At 40.0% G+C, this 24,719-nt stretch overlaps 1 protein-coding gene across 10 annotated transcripts in view; it reads right to left on the reverse strand.

The window, feature by feature from the left end:
* EPB41 (erythrocyte membrane protein band 4.1) overlaps nt 1-24,719 on the reverse strand; it is a 199,458-nt gene that overhangs the window by 101,181 nt on the left and 73,558 nt on the right. For 9 of the 10 annotated variants that reach the window (XM_067473651.1, XM_060784643.2, XM_060784642.2 and 6 more), the window contains exons 2-4: nt 11,646-12,105; nt 5,628-5,858; nt 2,997-3,101 (exon numbers count right to left, since the gene is read on the reverse strand). In XM_067473651.1, the coding sequence (XP_067329752.1) occupies nt 2,997-3,101; nt 5,628-5,858; nt 11,646-12,098 (789 nt within the window). In that variant the 5' untranslated portion in view covers nt 12,099-12,105. The remainder of the gene's footprint in view (nt 1-2,996; nt 3,102-5,627; nt 5,859-11,645; nt 12,106-24,719) is intronic. The other variant, XM_060784647.2, reaches the window with a different exon arrangement.

Below are 24,719 nucleotides of genomic sequence, written 5' to 3' on the forward strand. Positions count from 1 at the left end.
CTTTCTCAGCCTACACAACATTTTGTTCTATGTGTTATTAGCATATCTATACTTAGGTTTAATAGGAAGTGCTTTAAAAGTGTGCCTGCCTACTAAGAACAGGTTGCTTACAAGAAAATGGCATTAACTGAATGGTCGTCTGTGAATTCACACAAATGGTCGTCTGAGCATGTACAGAGCATCATTCAGAACTGTCTGTAACTGTTATATAAGCTCTTGGGCAGTAGTCCTATCCACTCTAACCACCACTATATAATGCTCTTCCTGCCTAGGTTTTCAGCTCTATGGCCACCAATGCAAGGCAATGGACTAATAATAATAATAATGATAATAATAATAATAATAATAATAATAATAATAACACTTTATTTGTACCCCGCTACCATCTCCCCAAGGGACTCGGTGCGGCTTACATGAGGCCGAGCCCGAACACAACAATACAAGCAATAATCACAAAAATACAAGCAATTAAAATAAGAACATAGACAATAAACATATAACATTATCAATAAGACAACATACAATTAAAACTGGGAAGGCCAAATGTAAAATTAAAATTGGAAATAGTGCTGAAACATGGACGAAAAAGTGATAGTGGCGTTTGTGGAAAGACATACGAGCAGACCTAAAACATGTAAAGTGCTTTAGAGGGACAAAGTGCTATGGGATCATTATTCCGAGAAGGCACACTGGAACAACCACGTCTTCAAGCTCCTCCTGAAGACTGCCAGGGTTGGGGCCTGAGTCGAGGAGTTCCAGAGTCGAGGGGCCACCACCGAAAAGGCCCTCTCTCTCATCCCCACCAAGGACAGGCAAGACCCGTATGAGGAAAGGATGGGTGAGTGAGTTGACAGATGACCACTAAAAGAACCACAGCCACTGGTGAGCAACCTATTCTTCTTCATGGTCACTGTGATTCCCACATATCGGAAACTAGAAAGCCACAAACCATAGCAAGAGGAAGTGTAGTTCCAGAGCAGGCAACACAACTCTCACATATATAACACATGAAGAATACAGTACAGCTCTCCCAAAGGCAGGATCATACCAGGATTTTGCATCTCTTCTGGAGTGGGAATTGAATGTCAAAGGCAATAACCATGTAGATTGGGCATAGTCAAACTTCGGCCCTCCAGGTGTTTTTGACTTCCACAAAGAGGGCTGAAGTTTACCCATGCCTGATGAAGATGCTCTGCAGAGTAAGGCTTCTTAAAACTTTTTCCACTGGCAACTTTTTTCTGCCTGTGAAATATTTGTGTGACCCCCCAAGTATATAAAACATGTATAAAAAATCAAACATTTGCTAATAATAAATCAGTATTTGTACAGATTGCTAAACAGGCTGATTTTCCTTTTTGTAGAGTACAGCTGAGGCATTTTCTGCACAGCCTACTATGAATACTGCATGTTGTTTCTAACCGATCTGTGTAAATGGGTGATCAGAAACCTTCTCCTGTTGCCAAATTCTCCATGACCCCAACATTGAGCAAAGGGGACCTTATTTGGAGAGGGGACCTAGCATTTAAGAAGCAGTTCTGTAGAGCAAGGTTGGAACAACAGGAAGGCTAACATTCTGTATGTTGTGCTAAGTACTACCTGTATTGACGAGTTTCCTGAAACAATTGTATTTGTATTTGATAAATGTTTTCATTTATGTTTATTTAGGTCTTATTGTATATATGGTTTTATAGATTACTGTTATATGTATGCTAGATTTGTATTTTTTTTTAATGTTGTGAGCCGCTTTGGGTCCCATTTAAGGAGAAAAGTGGGATATAAATAAAGATGATTTTTTATTATTATTTTACTGACACAAAAACACAGCATGTCATAGAAAATGAGATATATATGCTGGATTTCATATCACAAATTCAGAAGTCGAACATTTCCCAAGTGTCTAGGACTGTGTGATATATTTTGCAGTTGAAGATCGTGATTTTGTCAATGTTTATTGTTTCCAAATGCCGACTGAGATCTTTTGGCACGGCACCCTGTGTGCCAGTCACCACTGGGACTACCTGTACTGGTTTCTGCCAGAGCATTTGCAGTTCAATTTTGAGGTCCTGTTTTTCTTCAATGCGACTGTCACCAGGTATGGCGACATCAATAATCCAAACTTTTCTATTTTCCACAATCATGATGTCTGGCATATTGTGTTCCAAAACTTTGTCAGTCTGGATTTGAAAGTCCGACAGTATTTTTGCGTGTTCATTTTCTACTACTACTAGGTTTATGATCCCATCAATTCTTTACTACTGGCAGGTGGTACTTATGACATAATATATTACTATATGATGATGATGATGATGATGATGATGATGATGAAGCAGCAGCAGCTGTGGGTCACAAACACATTTGGAGTCCCCTAAATTAATGTGGGGATTGCAAAAAATTTGCATAGCTTGCCACCTAGTGGCTATTTTAGACATTTACACAAATCTGTTAGAACAACATGCAGCAAATCCTTCAGCTTACTTCGTTTAAAAACTGAATGGGATTGAAGTTAGGCTGGTCCAGGAAAAAGAGATGGATCACCGCTGCTCCCAGCCGGCCTGGAACTCCTTGTTAGCTCCAGGTCCCCTCAGCTGCCCTGTTCTGACATCAACAGGGGCAGCCATGCAACCAGGAAGAAAGAGAATCTTTCTGATTCTACAGGCACTTCTGCTGATGTCAGACTGGGGTTCCCATGACAGCCAGGAGCTCATACAGAGCTCTGAGTCCATCAACACACTTATGATCCATCGCCTTTTCCTGGACCAGTCCAAATTTTTCAACAAAGGTTCTGACATAAGGAGGAATGTCAGACACCATTTTGAGAGCTATCCGCAGTACATCATAGTTTCAGTTGTGCCCAGTCTGGAGAAAACTATACTACTTTTCTAAAATGTTAATATTGCAATATTGTTCAATCTGCACATTAAAAAACCTCCCTTAGTAAAAGCTTAAGCAGCCCTTTAAAAAGAATACAGCAACCGCATTTTGTGTATTCTTCTTACCTTGGAGGTTGGAGTATCCCATATGGCCAGTCCAAAGTAGTCTTCTTCCAAAAGATTGAGGTGATCACATACTTTCTTAAGGAGATCCTGCCCTTTGGCATGTTTCTGCACACAAATAACAATATGTGACATCTGATTCCCTTGCTTTCTGTATTTAAAGTTAAACACTAGAGCAAGCCTGCACGACTCTGCAGTAGAGTAAGGAGCCAAAATGAAAATAGGCTAAACCCCTTCAGGCCACAGGGGTTTTTAGCACATCTAGCCCCCAGGCAGCATGTTGTGCAGGCCTGCACTAGAAGTATTTCATTCCACAGAACACAGTTTAACGTTGTAGACCTGCTAAGTCAGTGTTTCTCACTCAACCTCCCCTTAATCCAGTTCCTCATGTTGTGATGACCCCCAACCACAACATTATTTTCATTGCTAATTCATAAATGTGATTTTGTTACTATTATGAATCGTCATGTAAATATCTGATATGCAGGAGATATTTTCATCCAATGGACCAAATTTGGCACAAATACCCAATAAATCCAAATTTTAATACTGGGGGGGGGGGGGGGAGATTGACCTTGAGTTTTGGAGTTGTAGTTCACCTCCATCCAGAGAGCACTGTGGACTCAAACAATGATAGATCTGTATCAAGCTTGGCACTAATACTCTATATACCCAAATGTGAACACTGGTGAAGTTTGGGGAAAACAGACCTTGACATTTGGGAGTTGTGGTTACTGGGATTTATAGTTCACCTACAATGAAAGAGCATTCTGAACCCCACTAACGATAGAATTGGGCCAAACTTCCCACACAAAACCCCCATGACCAACAGAAAATACTGTGTTTTTTGATGGTCTTTGGCGACCCCTTTGACATCCCCTCACAAACCCCCCAGGGGTCCCGACCCCCAGGTTGAGAAATGCTGTGCTAAGTATATTAAAAATGCTCATCATTTTATACAGATTCTTTCATTAAGATAGCCCCTCTTGGATACTATTCCTCTAGAGAATGTTGAGGAAATTATTTCTATTTGAGAAAAACCCCAAGTATATTTGCTGTGATAATGCAAATCCTGGGGCAAAGGAGAAAAAAAGCCTAAGCATAGGGAGAAGGTATTCCTGCCCCTGTAAATCTCCATCTCCACAGACCATTTGAGTGGCCCTGCAATTATCTTCCTCCCAAGACTCCTCCACTTCCAGCATTACTTCTGGATTAGGAATTTGGTAGGAGGAGAAATATTAAAATCGATTAAACAGGGAAAGTTGGACAAGGAGAGGCCTAGGCATTGCTTCTTGTATCTTGTCAGTGTGTGCATATGAATGCGCAAACACACACAGACAATATATAGATATCTGCCTTACAACAAAAAGAAACCTATTGTTTCCTCCATTAGATGCAATTCCACTTGAAAAGTCAACTTTCAACCTTGTCTGAGGAGCAGAGGGTCCCAGATATTCAGCCTGTATTTGTTTGGTGGGAAGCAAGAAATGATGTGGTGCAGAGGAAATACTTCAACAAACTGAATGAATTATTTACATAATTCATCTCAATTTCCCTGAAATTAGTTAACAGCAAAACTTGCCATTTCCCTTGGAATTCCTGAGATACAAATTAGAAATCAAGCTTTTCTTAAGCTGTCTTTAGACAAGAGTTGTTGGTTTTGTTTTCTTTTTTCAAATGTCGGCTCAACTGTCTGTTCCAGTAAAATTGCCCCCAATAGACTGATTCCAAAACAGTTTAAAGAGCTGATTTATGTTATTAGACCACTTACTACTCTGGTTATTAGCTGTTCTTCAGTATTTAAATCTGTGTCCCTATAATCAAAGATGTAAATATCTGCTCTAGCACTGAATGATGGCTCCTCTAATTAGGCCCTTATTTCAGGATGGGAAATTTTTCTGTAGAAGATATGGGGATCTACAAGATGTGTTTTTTAAGCCATTAGAAATATGACAAACTATTGTTGAAGGCTTTCATGGCCAGAATCACTGGGTTGTTGTAGGTTTTTTCGGGCTATATGGCCATGTTCTAGAGGCATTCTCTCCTGACATTTCGCCTGCATCTATGGGAAGCATCCTCAGAGGTAGTGAAGTCCCAATGACAACCCAATGACAAACTATTGTTGTACTAGAAGGTACAATCCTAAATAACAATAATAGTATCATTACCATGTACAAATACAACTAGTCTAATTATGAAATATCATCTAATATTATTGTTTTAGTACAGTAGCATTTCCATACTAATACCTTAAGTGCAATTTGCAACAAAATAGATACCACATAAAAACCAATATAGATATATCATAAACATACTGGGAAGATGAAAATCAGTTCCTCTAAAGTCAGACATGCATTCCTTGCTCCAGAAAGCAGTCACTATCTTTTGGCAATGAGGAGATTTCAACAGTAAACAAACTGCATATATTTAAGGGGCGGAAGTTTACCCAGATATGCAGTTACAGTGAAACTTTGTAAAGCTTAGGGCAGATCAAAACTATGTCCCAATTTCAGGTAAGCCATCTTTCCCTTCTCTCCCTGTCAGGAACAACAAGAGTCCTAAACTGAGGAGAGAAGATAATCTTACCAAAGGGACCTGATGTTTGCTTGTTTTAGAAACATATACTATACTTACATCCAAAGAACACTCAAAAAGTGTGTCATCCAATAAAGTAATCTTGCAATGCATGCTGTTTCTGGGTCTTCTTGTTGTTTTCTGCACACCTTTGACTCCTTTGTCAGCTTTCACCCTGGTGTTGCCTTTTTTTTCTTCTGTATTGGAGCACTTCACCTGTTCGTCCTCCTCCTTAGTTTCAAAATCTCTATTCTCTGGATCTTGATCTTCTCTCCTGTCTTCCTGAGCTGGCTGAAGTCAAAGAAAAGAAACAGCAAAATACTTTTTTAAAATAAATAAAAATATGTAACTTGACTTATATTCCACCCTATCTCCCCGAGGGGACTTTTGACAAAGAAAACATGGCCTGATAGCATTTAATAATCATAATGCTATATCTATATAAATATTGCTATGTGTTTGTTTTTTGTCATGCTTGAAAATGACATGGCTCATAGTAAGGGTAGTTGAGTCCCTTCAGGGAGATAGGACGGGCTATAAATTAAGTTTTTATTACTTATTTATTTATTAAACAAATGTAAATAGATATGAACCTGTATGGCATGGGAATCTGTCACTCCAATTCAAGGATTTGTTGTGAATGATATATTAGAATTTAATGTATACACTGTGTCATTCTGAGACCGAAAGGAATTTATCTTCAGTAAAACATGGAATGCAGTTTGTAGTCTTTCATTCTGAGGTTTAAGTCTAAAAATCTAAGAATGAATATTTCTGTTGCAACATTAGTCTATGTAAAATAATTTTTGCTAATTCTATAAGACAGGACAGGTTGCAAATAAATGACAATTTGAACCCATGAAATCCACTGACTGGTCATTAGCCGACTGCCTATATTCAATAATAATGGGCTATAGTCAACTATTCAGGTATGCCAAGATCATATATATATATACATTTATATTCTGCCCTTCTCACCCCGAAGGGGACTCAGGGCGGAGCACAGCATATATACGGCAAACATTCAATGCCGGGACACAAATTCACATACAATACATAAACATTAAAAAACATTTATCAAAATATTTAAATACACCATTTAAAACCGTCCTAGTAATCCGTGTAAAATCTAATTGGTCTGGTCATCTTTTCTACTGCCGCTTTATTGCCCTGTCCCGAAAGCTTGGTCCCACAGCCATGTTTTTACCATCCTTCTAAAGGACAGAAGGGAGGGGGGCGACCTGATCTCACGAGGAAGGGAGTTCCATAGCCGGGGAGCAATCACCAAGAAGGCCCTGTCTCTCATCCCCACCAATCGTGCCTATGACAATGGCGGGACGGAAAGCAGGGCCTCCCCAGAGGATCTTAATCTCCACGATGGTTCATAGGGAGAGATGTGTTCCCAAAGTGTTATTTGCATTAATGCATAGCATTATGTAATAATTCAACATCTAGACTAAGAGCAAGGGTCCCCTAATCCTCACAACTTTAGAAATCTATCTACATGCGATCTTCACTGGGAGGATACATATCGGCTCAAAGTTATAACAATAATTGCATTTCCAAATGATTTAATTCATGGCCCACTGCACATGGCACACTTGTATTGAACAAGAACCCTTGCTATAGCACATACAATAGAAGAAACATTCTCAGAGGGAATCCCATGGTCAGTTGTATTAATGGAATGCTCCATGGTCAGTCGGCCAAGAGTACAAGGTCCAACAAATTCCTCGCTTCCCTTGCAGACAATTTCATGGTCCAGAAGGTAGAAGAGGCAACAAGGGGGTTGGCTACTCTTGATCTCATCCTAACAAATGCGGAGGACCTGATAGATGCGGTTGAAGTGGTTGGATCCTTAGGGGCAAGTGACCATGTGCTCCTGCAATTTGAGGTACAAAGGAAGGCTGAAACTAAGACAAGTCAAACCCGCATTTTGGACTTTAGGAGAGCTGATTTCCGAAAAATGAAGAAACACTGAGCGGCATTCCGTGGACAAAGATACTAAAAGACAAGGGAGTTACGGATGGATGGGAATTTCTCAAGAATGAAATACTCAAGGCGCAATTGCAAACCGTGCCAACAAAGAGAAAAAATAGGACAAGTGCAAAGAAGCCAGAATGGATGTCCAAAGAACTTCTAACTGTGCTAAGACACAAAAGAGACATGCACAAGAAGTGGAAAAAGGGAGAAATCACCAAAGAAGAATTCAAACAAATAGCCAACACCTGTAGGGAAAAGTTCTGCAAGTCTAAAGCACAAAACGAGCTCAGGTTTGCCAGGGACATTAAAAACAATTTAAAAAGGCAAGATTCTGGAAAAGATTGTTAAGGAAGTGGTCTGCAAGCACTTAGAAACAAATGCGGTCATCGCTAATAGTCAACATGGATTTATCAAAAACAAGTCATGCCAGACTAATCTGATCTCTTTTTTCGATAGAGTTGCAAGCTGAGTAGATGCGGGGAATGCAGTGGATGTAGCGTACCTGGATTTCAGTAAGGCCTTCGACAAGGTCCCCCATGACCTTCTGACAAACAAACTAGTCCAATGTGGGCTAGGCAAAACTACGGTGAGGTGGATCTGTAATTGGTTAAATGGATGAACCCAGAGGGTGCTCACCAATGTTTCTTCTTCATCTTGGAAAGAAGTGATGAGCAGAGTGCCGCAGGGTTCCGTCCTGGGCCCGGTCCTGTTCAACATCTTTATTAATGACTTAGATGAAGGGTTAGAAGGCATGATCATCAAGTTTGCAGACGACACCAAATTGGGAGAGATAGCCAATACTCCAGAGGACAGGAGCAGGATTCAAAACGATCTTGACAGATTAGAGAGATGGGCCAAAACTAACAAAATGAAGTTCAACAGGGACAAATGCATGATACTCCACTTAGGCAGAAAAAAATAAATGTAAAGATACAGAATGGGGGGCAATGCCTGGCTCGAGAGCAGTACATGTGAAAAAGATCTTGGAGTCTCGTGGACAACAAGTTAAACATGAGCCAACAATGTGATGTGGCGGCAAAAAAAGCCAATGGGATTTTGGCCTGCATCAATAGGAGCATAGCGTCTAGATCTAGGGAAGCAATGCTACCCCTCTATTCTGCTTTGGTTAGACCACACCTGGAATATTGTGTCCAATTCTGGGCACCACAATTGAAGAGAGATATTGACAAGCTGGAATGTGTCCAGAGGAGGGCGACTAAAATGATCAAGGGTCTGGAGAACAAGCCCTATGAGAAGCGGCTTAAAAAGAAGAGAAGGCTGAGAGGAGATATAATAGCCATGTATAAATATGTGAAAGGAAGTCACAGGGAGGAGGGAGCGAGCTTGTTTTCTGCTTCCCTGGAGACTAGGATGCAGAACAATGGCTTCAAACTACAAGAAAGGAGATTCAATCTGAACATGAGGAAGAACTTCCTGACTGTGAGAGCCGTTCAGCAGTGGAACTCTCTGCCCCGGAGTGTGGTGGAGGCTCCTTCTTTGGAAGCTTTTAAACAGAGACTGGATGGCCATCTGTCAGGGGTGATTTGAATGCAATATTCCTGCTTCTTGGCAGGGGGTTGAACTGGATGGCCCATGAGGTCTCTTCCAACTCTTTGATTCTATGAAAAAAAAAGTGTTCAGGGTGGATGGGAGTTTCTGAAAATTGAAGGCAAACATTTTAAGCAGTTCCAATGAGTAGAAAAAATAGCAGGTGTCCAAAGAAACCAAAATGAATATTTAGAAAACTTTCAGAAGAATTAAAATTTAAGAGGAGCATGCACAGGAAATGGAAAAAGGGAGAAATCACCAAAGAGAAATTGAAACAAACAGCCTGCATATATAATGAGAAAGTTAGAAAAGCCAAAGCACAGGCTTTCTGCAGAAGTTAAAAACAAGAAAAATGACTTTTTTGTTATGTCCATTGTAAAAAGAAGAGCAAGGAAGTTAGGGCTGCTGGATACAGGTGATGTTGAAACATTACAGGGGGCTGAGAAAAGGGAGAACTGCTCAGCACCTTCTTTGCCTCAATCTTCTCCAAAAGGTGAATAGAACTCAACTTGGGAAGGATGGAGCAGATGATGCAGTAGGGGAAATGCAGCATAGAATAAGTAAAGGAGCAATAGAGCAATATCTGGCTAATCTCACTGAACTCAATTCCCCAGACTCAGATGAATTACACCCAAAAGTATTAAAAGAACGGACGGAAATAATTTCAGAACCATTGGCAATCATCTTTGAGAATTTGTGTAGAACAGGAAGTGTTTTAAGAGACTGAAAGAAGGAAAATGTTGTCCTCATCTTCATAGGGAGATGACTCAAACAATTACTGCCCAGTCCTTACATCAATCTCGGGAAAGATTCAAGATCCAGGCATTAAACAGTTGACTAAAAGTCAACTTAAGTTTCTCAAAAACAAGTCATGCCAGACAAACCCTGTCTCTTTTTATTTGAGAGAGTTACAAGTTTGGTAGATGAAGGGATTGCTGTGGGTGTAGCATATCTTGATTTCAGCAATGCTTTGACATTCTCACAAAGCCAATGATATTATCACAAGTAAAGTCTAGTAAAATGTGAGCTAGACAATACTACTGTTACGTGGATTGGGCATTGGTTAACTAGTCAAACCCAAAGAGTGCTTACCAATGGCTTCACTTCGTATTGGAGGGAAATGACCAGTGGGTTCTATCCTGGGCCCAGTGCTATTGAACATCTTTATTAATGATTTGGATGATAGAATAGAGGGTATGCTTATCAAATTTGCAAATTATACCAAATTGGAATGGACAATTAATCCCACAGAGGGCTGGAGCAGAATCCAAAATGACCTGAACAGATTAGACAGCTGGGCCAAAACAAACAAAATGCATTTAAACAGGGAGAAATGAACATTACTGCAGAAAAAATGAAATACACAGATACAGGATTTTTTTCGTGTCAGGAGCGACTTGAGAAACTGCAAGTCACTTCTGGTATAAGAGAATTGGCTGTCTGCAAGGACACTGCCCAGGGGACGCCTGGATGTTTTACTATCCTTGTGGAAGGCTTCTCTCATGTCATGGGGAGCTGGAGTTGACAGAGAAAGCTCATCTGCACTCTCTGCGGATTCGAACCTCCAACCTGTCGATCTGCAGTCCTGCCGGCACAAGGGTTGCGCCACTGGGGGCTCCTGATATAGGATAGGATATATTTGGCTTGACAATAGGTCATGTTGACAATTCGGCCACATTGTCCGAATGTCCGATCACCGTCTCCCAAAGCAGTTGCTCTACTCCAAGCTGAAGAACGGAAAACGGAATGTTGTAGGACAGGAAAAGAGATTTAAAGATGGGCTCAAAGCCAACCTTAAAAACTGTGGCATAGACACCAAGAACTGGGACGCCCTGGCCCTTGAGTGCTCTAGCTGGAAGTCAGCTGTGAGCAGCAGTGCTGTAGAATTTGAAGAGGCACGAATAGAGGGCGAAAGAGAGAAACATGCCAAGGGGAAGGCGCGTTTCCACCTGGAAACCGATACCCTCACTGCAGGAGAACATGCAAGTCAAGAACAGGGCTCCACAGTCACCTACGTACCCACCACCAGGACACCGAACTTGGGAGGACAATCTTACTCAGAAAATGAGGCATCCCCTAAGTAAGGACATGTGAAAGAGATCTATGAATCTTAGTAAACCACAAGCTGAATATGTTATTCATGTGACTCGACAGCTTAAAAAGCCAATGCAATTGTAGGCTACTTCAATTGAAGTATTTTGTTTAGTGATCAAGGGAAGTAATAGTTCCACTCTATTCTGCTTTGGTCAGGCCTAGCCTGGAATACTGTGTCCAGTTCTGGGCACCATAATTCAAGAAGGCTATTGACAAGCTAGAATAGGTCCAGATAAGGGTGACCAAAATGGTGACAGGTCTAGAAGCCAGGCCCTATGAGGAACATCTGAGAGAACTGGATATGATTCATAGTTCAGCAATGGTAAAATGTGGACAGGCAGATGATATGGGGTCACTTTATCACTGGTAGATGTGGCACTAAGGGTTCAATACAGAACAGCTCTGGGAAGCCCCCACTCAAGTAAACAGAAAACTAAGTCATGTCACATTTACCTGTGTTTCTGCACTGCTAAGTGAGTGAAGATCTAAAGATGGGTCAGTTCTGAGCTCTGGCTCAGGAGCTGCAATTGGGGCTTTCAGTAGAATCTCTTCATTGAGATCAACATCAAGATCTGTCTCTTTCTGGTCTCCTTCACCATGTTCCTTTGCTTCCGTCTCGTTGTTTTCTTCCTCGGAGACCTGAGACTTGGGCCTCTTGAGGAATGATGAAAACAGCCGGGACAGACCTCGGCTTTCAGAAGTGCGCTCTTTGTTTTTGCTTTGGTCTTCTCGGGTGGGAGTGCCACTATCAGATGCTTTAGACTTCTTTTTTGATGGATTCTCACTCTCAGGTGCTTTCTCCAAGGAAGCTTCCTGTGTTCCACTCTTGGCAGCGACCTCCTCTTCTTTTGATGGCTGCTGCTTAGGAGTTTCAGCCTCTGCTGCTAAGTTCTTTTCAGTCGTCATGATAGTTCTGCAGACAGAAATAAAGAAGAAACTTCACTGATCAATTTCTACATGAGTACCTTTGCAACATCTCTCTCCAGAAGTGGCATTGTTCATCTATGACTTGTTCCTTATAAAAACTGTGTTTTGAAAGAGCGGCATTTTTCTTTTGAAAAATCAGTACATGTAAAACTTTGTATACAATTTTAACATATTAGAACAGTATCATATAAACAAATTAAGCACCAGATCTTGGGTTATTTCTCAGAGATATCAGTGATAAAAATTAGGAATTCATGTTGTACCCAGCTCACTTTTTGTCCATACAATATTGTAACTATCTTAAAACAGAATACAAAATTAATATGTTTCAGGTGCTAACAGGCTCTTTAAAGCATCATAGATAATTATGTTGGAAAGAACAAGAGATCTACTGACACCACTTTAACTGTCATGGCTCAATGCTATGGATCAAGTAGTAAAGCGGTCAGTGTGGCCTTTTGGAGCATGCCTGCTCAACTATATTATCAATGCAATGGTTTTTTTGGGCAATTTTGATCTAAGGTCAATTCACTCCAAACCCTGTCGGTACTTAAAGTTGGTCACGCTGGGTATGTGTGCCAAGTTTGGTCCACATCTGTCACTGTCAGAGGTTACAGCTCTCTGGATGCAGGGTGAACTATAATTGCCAAAATCCAGGATCAATCCAACCCCCAACCCCTCCAATATTTTCTGCTGGTCATAGGGGCTCTGTGTGTCAAGTTCTCAGTGGAAGTCGCAGTGTTCTCCTGAAGTGGGAGCCATCTTATAATACATACTACATCTCAAAATACATCTCTTATAATACATCTCAAAATACATACAAACAAACATACATTCTGCCCGAAAAACCTACAGCAACTCAAGCATACATACAAAGATGTATACATACATACATACATAATACATATCTTCACTTTTATTCTATAAATAGAAAAATATAGATAAGTTGTGATAGACAAAATACTGAAATCCTCATTATCCTTTTATTGACTGTATTCTCTTCGTCCCATCATAAGAGAAATGTTTCATTATTCAAGAAGGCAGTCCCCAACTTATGAACAAGATCGATTCTGTAGGTTTGTTCTTAAGTTGAATTTGTATGTAAGTTGGAACTGGTACATTTTTAAGTGCACCTCCAGCATATATATATATATATATATATATATATATATATATATAAGCTTTGGGTAGCTGTGGTGTTTGTTTTGCTGCCTCTGCTCCTGTTCAAAAGATTTCACCTCACATTCTGTCCCTGTGAGAATTGATTTTGAAACTTTAGCTTGTTGTGCAACAAGGATTGGTAATAAAGCTTCAGTGGAGCCATTTTGAGTCCCCCTACGGGAGTAAGAAAGGCGGGGTATACATGAATCAAACAAATAAAAAATAAATTAGATGTTTGTAACTCAGGGACTGGCTTCAGTTATTCAGGGTAACATCAATAATAGTAGAAAAGTTGCCCCAAAAGATGGTTTCCCCGCCTCCAGCATTCTTCACATAGAATATGCCCTCAAAGAGACTTTCAGATGTGACACTGGGCATACTTTATTTCATGAAGAATATTCTATTGCCCTGGCCAGTGCCCTATGAGCTCTGCATATGATATTGAAAGCATGAGTAGAAGGTAGACTGCTATCGAACTGGTAAATGTGTAGATGTGCAGTAGATCATCAAGTGATCTGTTCCACGTGCTACTGTTGAGCCCCCAACTCAGCAAGGAATTTCACAACAGAACACAACCTAATTTTCAAGAAAGTTTAGGAGGGAAATTGAAAGAGATCTGTGTTTGAATGCCAGTTCTAATAGTGTAAATAAAGAGTGTACTCAGACCAAAAGTGTACTCAGAGGTACTTTGTTCCAGCACATCTGGAAGTTCCTTTAATACTTTGGGATGCAGCTCATTACCCCCTGAAGATATACATTCATTTTGAGAAGCTAGGCATTTCATTAATACCCATTTACCTATTCTAGGCTGTAGCCCTCCTTCTGCACGACTTATTCTACATATTTTCACCAGTTAGAGAACTGTTTCACTTTTGAGAATGACTGATGCAAAGAAGGTATTATACGGTATTGTTTCCCTCCTTTTAGTATTTCACCGGCTTCTCTATGCAGTGACCCTGTCATTTCCTTGTTCTTTTTTTGCTTCAAACATGACCAAAACATAACTTTTTAGTATTTTTCATAGCTCTAATCAGAATTTGAACAAAGTTTTAAAAAAAAAAACCCCCACAGGGTGTTTTGACCATTTGAAAATTCTTGGAATTCCCTCAAAGCTTCTCAGAACTCAGCCCCATATAAATAGAGGCTGGCTTGAAGCGCTGAATGAGGCCCAAAATAATAAATTATATACAATTGCAACCTTTTAAAAGCAGATTCTTCAAACTAACATGTGAAGACATAAGAAGCCACCTCGAGTCCCTCCTGATGCACACTGAAGTAAGGTGGTTGTCTTGAGGAAAAGGGTAGACATGTTTGATGGACCTGCATGCAGAACTAACTGCATTTTTGTTGGATTATAATACTCGATGGATAACCTATGGATGTGAGAGCTGGACCATAAGGAAGACTGAGCGAAGGAAGATAGATGCTTTTGAACTGTGGTACTGGAGAAAAATTTTGAGAGTGCCTGGGACTGCAAGAAGATCCAACCAGTCCATACTCCAGGAAATAAACTGCTCACTCAAGGGAAGGATATTAGAGGCAAAGATGAAGTAATTTGGCCACATAATGAGAAGACTAGAAAGCTTGGAGAAGGATGCTGGGGGAAATGGAAGGAAAAAGGAAGAGGGGCCGACCAAGGACAAGATGGATGGATTCCTTGAAGGGACTGGCTTGACCTTGAAGGAGCTGCAGGTGGTGCAGCCGACAGGGCCAGAAGGAACTGAACGTATAAACAACAACAACATAAAACACTATCGGTGATGGATTTAAAAGATGAAGACTTGGTATGCAAACTGCTGTATTTGGCCAACATTTTTAGCAAAATGAATCTATATAATTGCAAGGAAAAACTGCAACAGTTTTTGATACAATGCTAAGGTGTCTTCCTTTAAGAGGAAGCTTGTATATTGGCTGAAGTGTGTGGAAAGGGAAAACATCAATTGCTTCCCTCTTGCAAAATGCTTCTTGAAAGAAAATAACATCAAGATTTAAGAAAAAAATACAGGAAAATATTCAGTCAAATCTCAAAGCTTTGAAAGATGTGTTTGAACATTATTTTCCTACAATTCAAGAGAAGGTGCTTGTTCTGTCTTCCAGAAGCATAGTTTGCATTATCTTTAGTTGCATGGGATAGTGTTCCTTTGCATTTACCCAGAGTTGCTACAATCTTAGCTGCACTCTAAAGTTAACATTATTAGAGGCTGGAAAGCCAGTCTGCAGGCCTCCTTTTGCAGCTATTGGTTTAGAAAGTATCTCTTTGGGTCTAGAGACCGCCTTTTTTCCTAGGTTGAGATCTCCATTTTTGAATCTCCCCTGCCTCTTTCAGTAGAGAAAGAAAGCTTCAGATGTGCTGTTGGGCAGCAGGTAACTCTGAGAAAACCATTATAAGAACTAATTGAGATAGATTATTGAGATATTGAACTATATAGAAGCATATTGAGATTCAGATAGAGAAGCTATTGAGTACTATAGAGATAGATAGAATAGGTATTGAGTTATATATTGAGCATTACTTCATCTCCAAAGTTAACCTTGAGCTATAGATAGGGGAAAAAACCCTGCTTTTTTCTAAACCATAGCAGCTCAGGGTTAGGGTGAAAGATTCCAGAATCTTATCTCCCTTTTGGGGAAATGTTATCTCATTAACCAAAGGGAAAGAAAGAAAGATCATCTTTATGGTTTCACCAATTGACTGTTTTGTTTGTAACTTTGCCAAGCTGTGCCAAGTCTGCAAGGACTTTGAGAAATAAATATTCTGTTTTGATGTTTAAAGACTGAAGTAGCCTTAATTGCTAAAAATCTCAAGCTTCCAAAGAAAGACCCCAGCGGTCCGCCCAGACAAATAGAGAAGCACATCTTAGTTTATTTTTATAGGGTCTGGGTGTGACGGCACAGTGCTTGATGACTTTAAATGCATACTGAATGTGTTCAGCATGAACAAAAAACCACCCAGCTTAAACTCATAGATTTGACACCTCACAGCAAAGTAAAAACCATCTTTCAAAACCAAATTCTACTGGAGTTTTGGCTACATTTATAAGATGAATTCAAAATCTTGTTTGAGAAAGCAAAATTAGTATTGCTGCCTCTCTCAACTACATATCTCTGTGAAGTGGAATTCTCCAACTATACAGGTACCAAAACAAAATACAGAAGTTGCTTAAATGCAGAACCAGATATTCACCTGCAATTATCATCAATTGAATCTAAAGTAATCAAATGTTCATATGTTATTTTATGTTATGTCTTAATTTATGCCCACTGTCGCACTACAGTTAACTCTATTTCTGTTGCAACACAAATGGTTTGATTTATTGAACTTAGGAAGAATGTTTATGTATGGCCATGTTTTGAAAACATCATGTGTATTGGTGACAGTTGAGAATAAACTGAGATAGTATGGTAAATTTCAAAGTTTTTAAAATACAATTTCACTGCATGGACATTGTGCAGTTTAGGTTTCTCTTTTCTTTACATTCCTTACTATCTTTCCCCTCTTCTTCCCTCAGCAACACTGCTCCTGAACACCATTAACTTGTAAGACGTAGGGTAGGACTAAGCAGCTCCATCACAGAAACTGATTCTAAAAAAGTGCTCCATGAGTCAGAAAGGTTGGGAACTGCTGCCCTAAAGCTTCCACAATAACAACATTGTAAGCTATATCAGGCTGGGCCAAGGGTAGACAGTGACTTGCACAGAAGAGCTGACATTTGGGACTGAGGCTTCAAGTCCAACTTTCTGTCCACAACAATAGATCTTATATTCCTCTTTTACAGAAATGTTTGTGCAATTGCATTTCCTGAGGTTAAGTGATTTTAAGAATACACTTCCTTTACACAATCGCCCTTTAAATGGTATGATTTTAAGGGGGGAAAGAGCAAAGAGAGAATCATGTTTCTGAAGGTAACCTTTTCTTTTAAGGTGAAGCTACTTCATGGTATCAGTGATGCAATGTTTTTCATAGTTACTGGAAAAGGTGCAAGTCACATATACAGTATGTATTTATATTTATAGAATACTAGCTTGGGGACCCAGCAATGCCCAGGTTATCTTAAAAAGGCATTGTTTGTTTTGAGGTATTAGGTTGTATCATTTAGTTAATTAGTAACACTATTTATTAGGAAAACAAGCCAGTCTTTCCTGTTGCTTTTTAAAAATGCTCCCATTAGAAAATGCATTAGGATGTGGGTGAACTGCAATCCCCAAAATCCTGGGCCAATCATCCCAAACCAGGCCAGTATGCACAGTTGGTCATGTTGGTTCTGTGTGCCAAGTTTGGTCCTGATATGTTGTCGACTGGGTTCAAGACTCTCTGGATGCAGGTGAACTACAACTCCCATATGTCAAGCGCAATCATCCCCCAACATGGCCAACTGTGCATACCCCGCCTGTATGCACAGTTGGCCATGTTTGGTCCAGATCCAATGCTGGCTGGGTTCAGTGCTTTCTGGATAAAGGTGAACTACAACTCCCAAAATCAGGATCCAGTCCCCCAAACCCCTGCAGTATGTTCAGTTGGTCATAGGGCGTATATGTGCCACATTTGGTTGCAGTCTATTGTGGGGGGGGGGGGGGGGCACAGTTTCTCTGGATGAAAGTGAACTATAACTCCCATCAAGGTTAATTCCTCCAAACGTCTCCAGTATGTTCTGTTGATCATGGGGGAGGGGGGTCTGTGTGTCAATTGTAGTGCAGGTCCATCATTCGTGGGGATCACAGTGATCTGGTACTGCATGTCCCATCTCCCGTGGCAAGTTTGGTCCAGATCCATTGTTGGTTTGGTTCACAGTGCTCTCCACAACTCCTATAAATAATGGTGAATTATCCCCCTTGTCACATATACATGAAGATAGATGTGTATACATAGATGAATGTATTTATAAAATGCCTTTAAAATGACCTCACTGCACATTAATTTGGCATACCATAACCCATTCCAGTAACAGGCAGGTACCCTTATGCCCATATCTATACGCATAATAAAAGTGAACTGTGTGTGAGTGAGTGAGTATGTGGCTGTGGTGTCCACTCACACAGACACGCTCCTACCTCCACAAACAGCTATGGCTCCCACTCCTCAGGAGACACCAAAGGCCTTCCCTCCAATGACATTGCAGGTTATAGTGAGCACCATGAACATATATAAGAGCCCTGTCAATGTCCTCTACAAACACCATAGTGTTCACCACCTAAGTGAAGGCTTTCATACAGGGACAATTTCATCCTAGATTTTATGCCAATACAGGTGTGGAATTTGCATTACCCACACCCACTGCCTCTCCTTTAACCCTTTCCTGTTCTTTTCTATGGAATACAGCAAACAGAGGAATTGATCAGCAACTGAACATACTAGAGAGGTTTGGGGAGAATTCACTGAAATTTATAGGAGTTGTATATACTGGGATGTCTAGTTCACCTGCAATCTAAGAGCACTCTGAATTCCACCAAAGATGGAATTAAACCTAACTTAGTACACAGAGCCCCCATGACCAGCAAAAAATACTGGATGTATTTGAGGAAAACTCACCTTGATTTGAGGGAGTTGTAGTTCACTTAAATCCAGAGGGCACTGTGAATCCAAACACCGATGGACCTGGACCAAACTTGGCACACACAACCCACATGACTAACACAATCTACTGGAGGGGTTTGAGGGGTTGTAGTTTACCCTACAGCCAGAGAGCACACTGAACCCCAACAATAATACATCTAGACTCTTGATGCAAGAACAAACCAGCCCAACATAACAAACTTTAAGTACTCATGGAGTTTCTCGAGGTTAACCTGGTTTGATGTTAGTTGTAGTTAATTCACAACCTTGTGCATTTTGTACAATTTTTAAAAGGACTTTTTCAAATAGCCCAGGCATCACCGGGTACCCAAGCTAGTATATAAACAATGTAAGTATAGCAATACATTATTTACAACACCAGAGAGAGAAGAATAATTCTTAAATATTATACCACCCAAAATAACCATACAGTATCTTTCTCCTTGTAATCCTATTACCCTTAAGTCTTGTTTATTTATTACTGTGCTTGATTGATAGGATATCCTGCTTTGCTACTGGAACCTATACAATTCACTTGGGAAAATACAAACAAAACATTGTGTCTAACAATCTACCACTCAAGTCTTTGAAGTGGAGGATAAGACATTGGTTTACGTGCAGTTAGTGCCCTAATGTTATTTCAACAAAGCATAACAAGACACTCCCAAACAGCAAATGGATTATCTTTCCAGTTTTAAAATAACCTAATAAACAAAATGCGATTGTAAAATTATCTGTTTAGACTGGCACAATATGTTGACAGGATATGTACCTTTAAAACAAACCCCAATGATTTAGATGAATGAATGCCTGCATGTCATCCTGAGACTCACATCACATGTTTGCTTTCTACAAGGAAGCAATTTAGCAAGAAAAAAACATGAAGAGCGTTTTTGTAAAATCATAGAATCATAAAAACATATGGTAGTTATAAGAGGCCACAAGGATCCCTCTGTAGGAATACATAATCAAAGAACTTCAAAGAGATCGTCATCTAGCCTCCATTTATACCACACGTCAAAGCAGCACATCCCACTGCCAAACAGCTCTAACCATTCGAAAATTCTTCCTAATGTTTAGATGAAATCTCTTTTCCTGAGGGAAATACCACACAGAATAGGCAAAGCGGAAGTACAAGGATATTTGACCATTCTAAATTAACACTCTAGAACTACATCCAAGGGTGTAATAGATATAATTTCAGAAAAATTATAATTATAATCTATATAAATAAAAATGTAATAGTTGTTTGTGGGATTAACATAACTCAAAAACCACTTGTCAAATTGTCACGAAATTTGGACACAATACACCTATCAGGCCAACGAGTGACCATCACTCATAAAACACTGGAAAATACAGCAGAAGAGACTTAAAAAGCCAAAAAACAAAAAATACGTTACAACGCATGCGCAAAACCACATATGTACACAAACACACACATATACACATATACAGAAATATATACACACATATATGCACACACAAAACACATACACAGAAAAGGGGAAGGAAGGAATGAAGGAGAGAAGGAAATAAAGTGAAAGAGGGAAAGAAGAACAGAAGGAACCAAAGAGGTAGGGAAGGAAGGAAGGAAAGAGACAAGGAAGGATGGAACCAAAGAGCAAAGGAAGCAAGAAAAGAAACAGGTAGAGAAGTAAGAAAGAAGAAGGGAAAGGGAAGGAAGGAAAGATGGAGGGAAGGAAGGAAGGAGAGAAAGAAAGAAGGTTGGTTACAGCATGGTGGGTACAGCTAGTTATATATAAAATTATAATGGGGGGGAGGGAGAGTGCTGGTAGTATTCTGAGTACTTCCGAGGAACAGAAGTCCTATAGGGCTGGAAATTTTGTCCCCCTTCTCCTGCTTAACCTATAGAGACCTGAAATATTTGTATTGGGAAAAAAACACCCAATACTCATGCATTCTGGTCAGGAAACAGAATCTGCCAACAATTTCAATCATTCAGCTATCATGATTCAAGCTGTCTCCAACTATGATATCTAAGACAACACTAAAATGTTAAGTTATATATTTGTTATAATACCTAAATTGGCTTTGAATTATTACTATTCCTTTATTTGTCCATCTATATAAATAAAAATGTAATGTTTGTTTGTTGGATTAACAGAACTCAAAAACCACTGGGGGAATTGCCGCCAAATTTGGCCACAAGACACCTACTAACCCAAGGAGTGACCATCACTAAAAAAATTGATTTTGTCATTTGGGAGTTGTAGTTGCTGGGATTTATAGTTCACTTACAATCAAAGAGCATTCTTAACTCCACCAGTGATGGAATTGAACTAAACATGGCACACAGGACTCCCATGACCAACATAAAACACTAGAAGGGTTTATTGGGCATTGACCTTGACTTTGGGAGTTGTAGTTCGCCTACATTCAGAGAGCACTGTGGACTCAAACAATGATGTATCTGGACCAAACTTGGCACGAATATTCCACGTGCCCAAATATGAACACAGATGGAGTTTGGGGGAAATAGACCTTGACATTTGGGAGTTGTAGTTACTGGGATTTATAGTTCACCAACAATCAAAGAGCATTCTGAACCCCACCAACGACAGAATTGGGGCAAACTTCCCACACAGAACCCCCATGACCAACAGAAAATACTTAAGGCCATCCAGTTCACCTCCCTTCACCAGGACAAGAAAACGTAATCAAAGCCCTCATGACAAAGAGCCATCCAGCCATAGATAAAGATATATATAATTCACACACATACACACAGATATAGTATTATAGATCTGAAAGGGACCCCTAAAGAAGGACAATTATATGTTGCATGTTCCAGAGTAGGCAAACCAGACAATCTCCACATCAACACTGACAAAGAAACAGCAAGGAATACTGTTTTCCCACAAGCATAAAGAAATTACATATATTAGAAAGCAACACTTTCTAATTCCTTTTTTTCCCAGATCACCAGACTGGGCCACAGGACCGTGTGGCAGGGGATGACTAGTAAAACATGATCATTATTATGATCTTGATCATTATTTCTGCCCGCACCCCAAATTGGACTTTGTATTTACAAACATGCCCAGTATGGTTGATTTTATTCTTACATATAAAAGGAAACTGTTTTCTGGGAAAACATCCATTTCCGATCTGTTAGAAAACATTCCCTTCTTGAGTAGCTGGTGGAGCAACAAACCCACTTCCAAATAAAGGTGACTGGCCATAACTGCACTAGCCTCCATTTGTTTTCTACAAAGAATCTCTTCTGTTGCAGGCATACTCAATGGATGCATACATAGATGTAAAATATATAGGAAGTAATACAGTTCTTTTAGATCCATATCACCTGTCCCTACAAAGAATGTAAGGCAACATTCTTCCTCCCCTTTTCATTACAAACCTCTGTTGGCTTAAGTGAGCTTCAAACCGAGTGTAATGTCAGACAAGAGCTGTACTGTTCTAGGCTCCTATCACTCTATTACCACAGCCCTATAATTCTACTTCAACTGTCAAACGAATGTATTAGCTGTTTAACATGAGCAATTTAACATATATTGAACAAGTATGCTTTCTGAATGCAAGCACTACATTGTCATAATTATTCCCATTTATTTAGAAAATAAAACTTTAGAAAACAAAAAATTGTCTTAATAGCACTTATATAACGATTACGATAAATGGCAGCAATTCAGGGAGACTTAAAGACAAGCTAACCTAAAATATGACACAATTTTAGTTGTAGTATATGAATTATTCCGCAGTTTCAAAAATACAGTAGTTCGATTTTTTAAACAGAAGCTGGATGGCCATCTGTCAGGGGTGGTTTCTTACCCCTCACACATCTCACCACACTAAAACAGTAGATGTGGCTCTTAATGAGACATGCCGCATTATCACGGGGTGTCTGCGCCCTACATCACTGGAGAAATTACATTGTTTAGCCGGTATTGCACCACCTGACATCCGCCGGGAAGTAGCAGCCAATAGTGAAAGGACCAAGGCAGTGACATCACCAGCTCATCCCCTGTTTGGGTATCAGCCAGCACGTCAACGACTTAAATCAAGAAATAGTTTTCTAAGATCTACAGAGACACTCGCTGGAACACCTCAGCAAGCGAGAATCCAAAAGTGGCAGGCTCAACCCCAGAACCTGAATGAATGGCTGATACCAAATGAGACTCCCCCCTGGGCACACAGAAAACTGGGAGACTTGAAAGGCTCTGAACAGACTGCGCTCTGGCACCACGAGATGCAGAGCCAACCTTAAGAAATGGGGCTACGAAGTGGAATGCACAAACGCAAGTGTGGAAAAGAGCAAACTACAGACCATCTGCAGCGATGCAACCTGAACCCTGCTACAAGCACAATGGAGGACCTTCTTATAGTAACACCAGAGGCACTCCAAGTGGCCAGCTACTGGCCAAAGGACATTTAATCAACTACCAAGTTTGCAAACTTTGTGTTTTGTTTGTTTGTTTGTTAAAAATGCAATACAACTGTTTGGTTTGCTCCTGACACAATAAATAAAGGGGTGATTTGAATGGATTTTCCTGCTTTTCGGCAGGGAGTGGACTGGATGGCCCACTTTAGAATTTTATGATTCTATAAATAGGTACTACTATCCCTACATTCTACAATAAAATAACTAACTTGTGCATGTCTGTGTTAAACCGCGCAGGTTTAGCTCTCTAATTCACCAGCACAACTACCCAGTGAACAATCCATCCCAACATATAAATGTGTTTCATTTCTCTTTGTTCTTACCATTAAATCTAAATTTCCCTTTTCCTTTTGTTAAGACATCCACGACAGACACAGCTGATTCAGAATTTCCTAATGCACTGATGATCCCTGCCAGCTGCCCTATTAAGCTTCTTTTCACTTTGCATTAAAAAACATCAACTGGGAAATGGTTAACATCTCTGGTGGCATATATGGAAACCTCAAAGGCAGAAGTTGCCAAGTAGACAAGAGGAGCATATGTTGTGCCTGTTTGGGGCAAGCTTCTGGTTGTTTAGTTTCTCTTTTGTTCAGTGTCAAAAACAGGGCAACTACTGACAATCTGAAATTTTCAATTTCAACATCTATGCAGATTTACGTAGAAGTACTGTATATTCCATAGTATTTGATAATGATCAATGTGGCTGTATGTACACTGTATTTTAAGCTAACTTCAATAAGGAAATATTACATCATTAATCAATCAATAACATTTCATAAAACATAACACAGAAGAAAACCATTGTCATTTAACTTATTAGAAAAAATTAGTTATCTGACAACATTGCCACTAAACATCAATGGCCTGAGTTCCCCAGTGGAGAGATGGACAATATTACAGCTAATTACATCCAACTGCCCAGATATTACCCACTTACAAGAGGCTGAAAGATATAGAACCAGCTTGGTCATTCATAGAAGGAACAGTGATCCTTCTATCAGTAGGCTGTACTTTTGAAATCACTTGGATTATTTGGGACCCAGACAGGTAATTTACCTATGTAATGGGCAAAATTGCTAACAACAAGGCAGCAGGAGATGACGGGATCCCAGCTGAACTGTTTAAAATCTTAAAAGATGATGCTGTCAAGGTGATGCATGCCATATGCCAGCAAATATGGAAAACACAAGAATGGCCATCAGACTGGAAAAAATCAACTTATATCCCCATACCAAAAAAGGGAAATGCGAAAGACTGCTCCAACTTCTGTACAGTGGCCCTTATTTCTCATGCCAGTAAGGTAATGCTCAAGATCCTGCAAGGAAGACTCCAGCAATACATGGAGCGAGAGTTGCCAGATGTTCAAGCTGGGTTTAGAAAAGGCAGAGGAACGAGAGACCAGATTGCCAATATCCGCTGGATAATGGAGAAAGGCAGGGAGTTTCAGAAAAACATCTATTTCTGC

Source organism: Anolis sagrei, chromosome X (assembly GCF_037176765.1).
Source record: "Anolis sagrei isolate rAnoSag1 chromosome X, rAnoSag1.mat, whole genome shotgun sequence".
Taxonomy (NCBI): Eukaryota; Metazoa; Chordata; class Lepidosauria; order Squamata; family Dactyloidae; genus Anolis; species Anolis sagrei.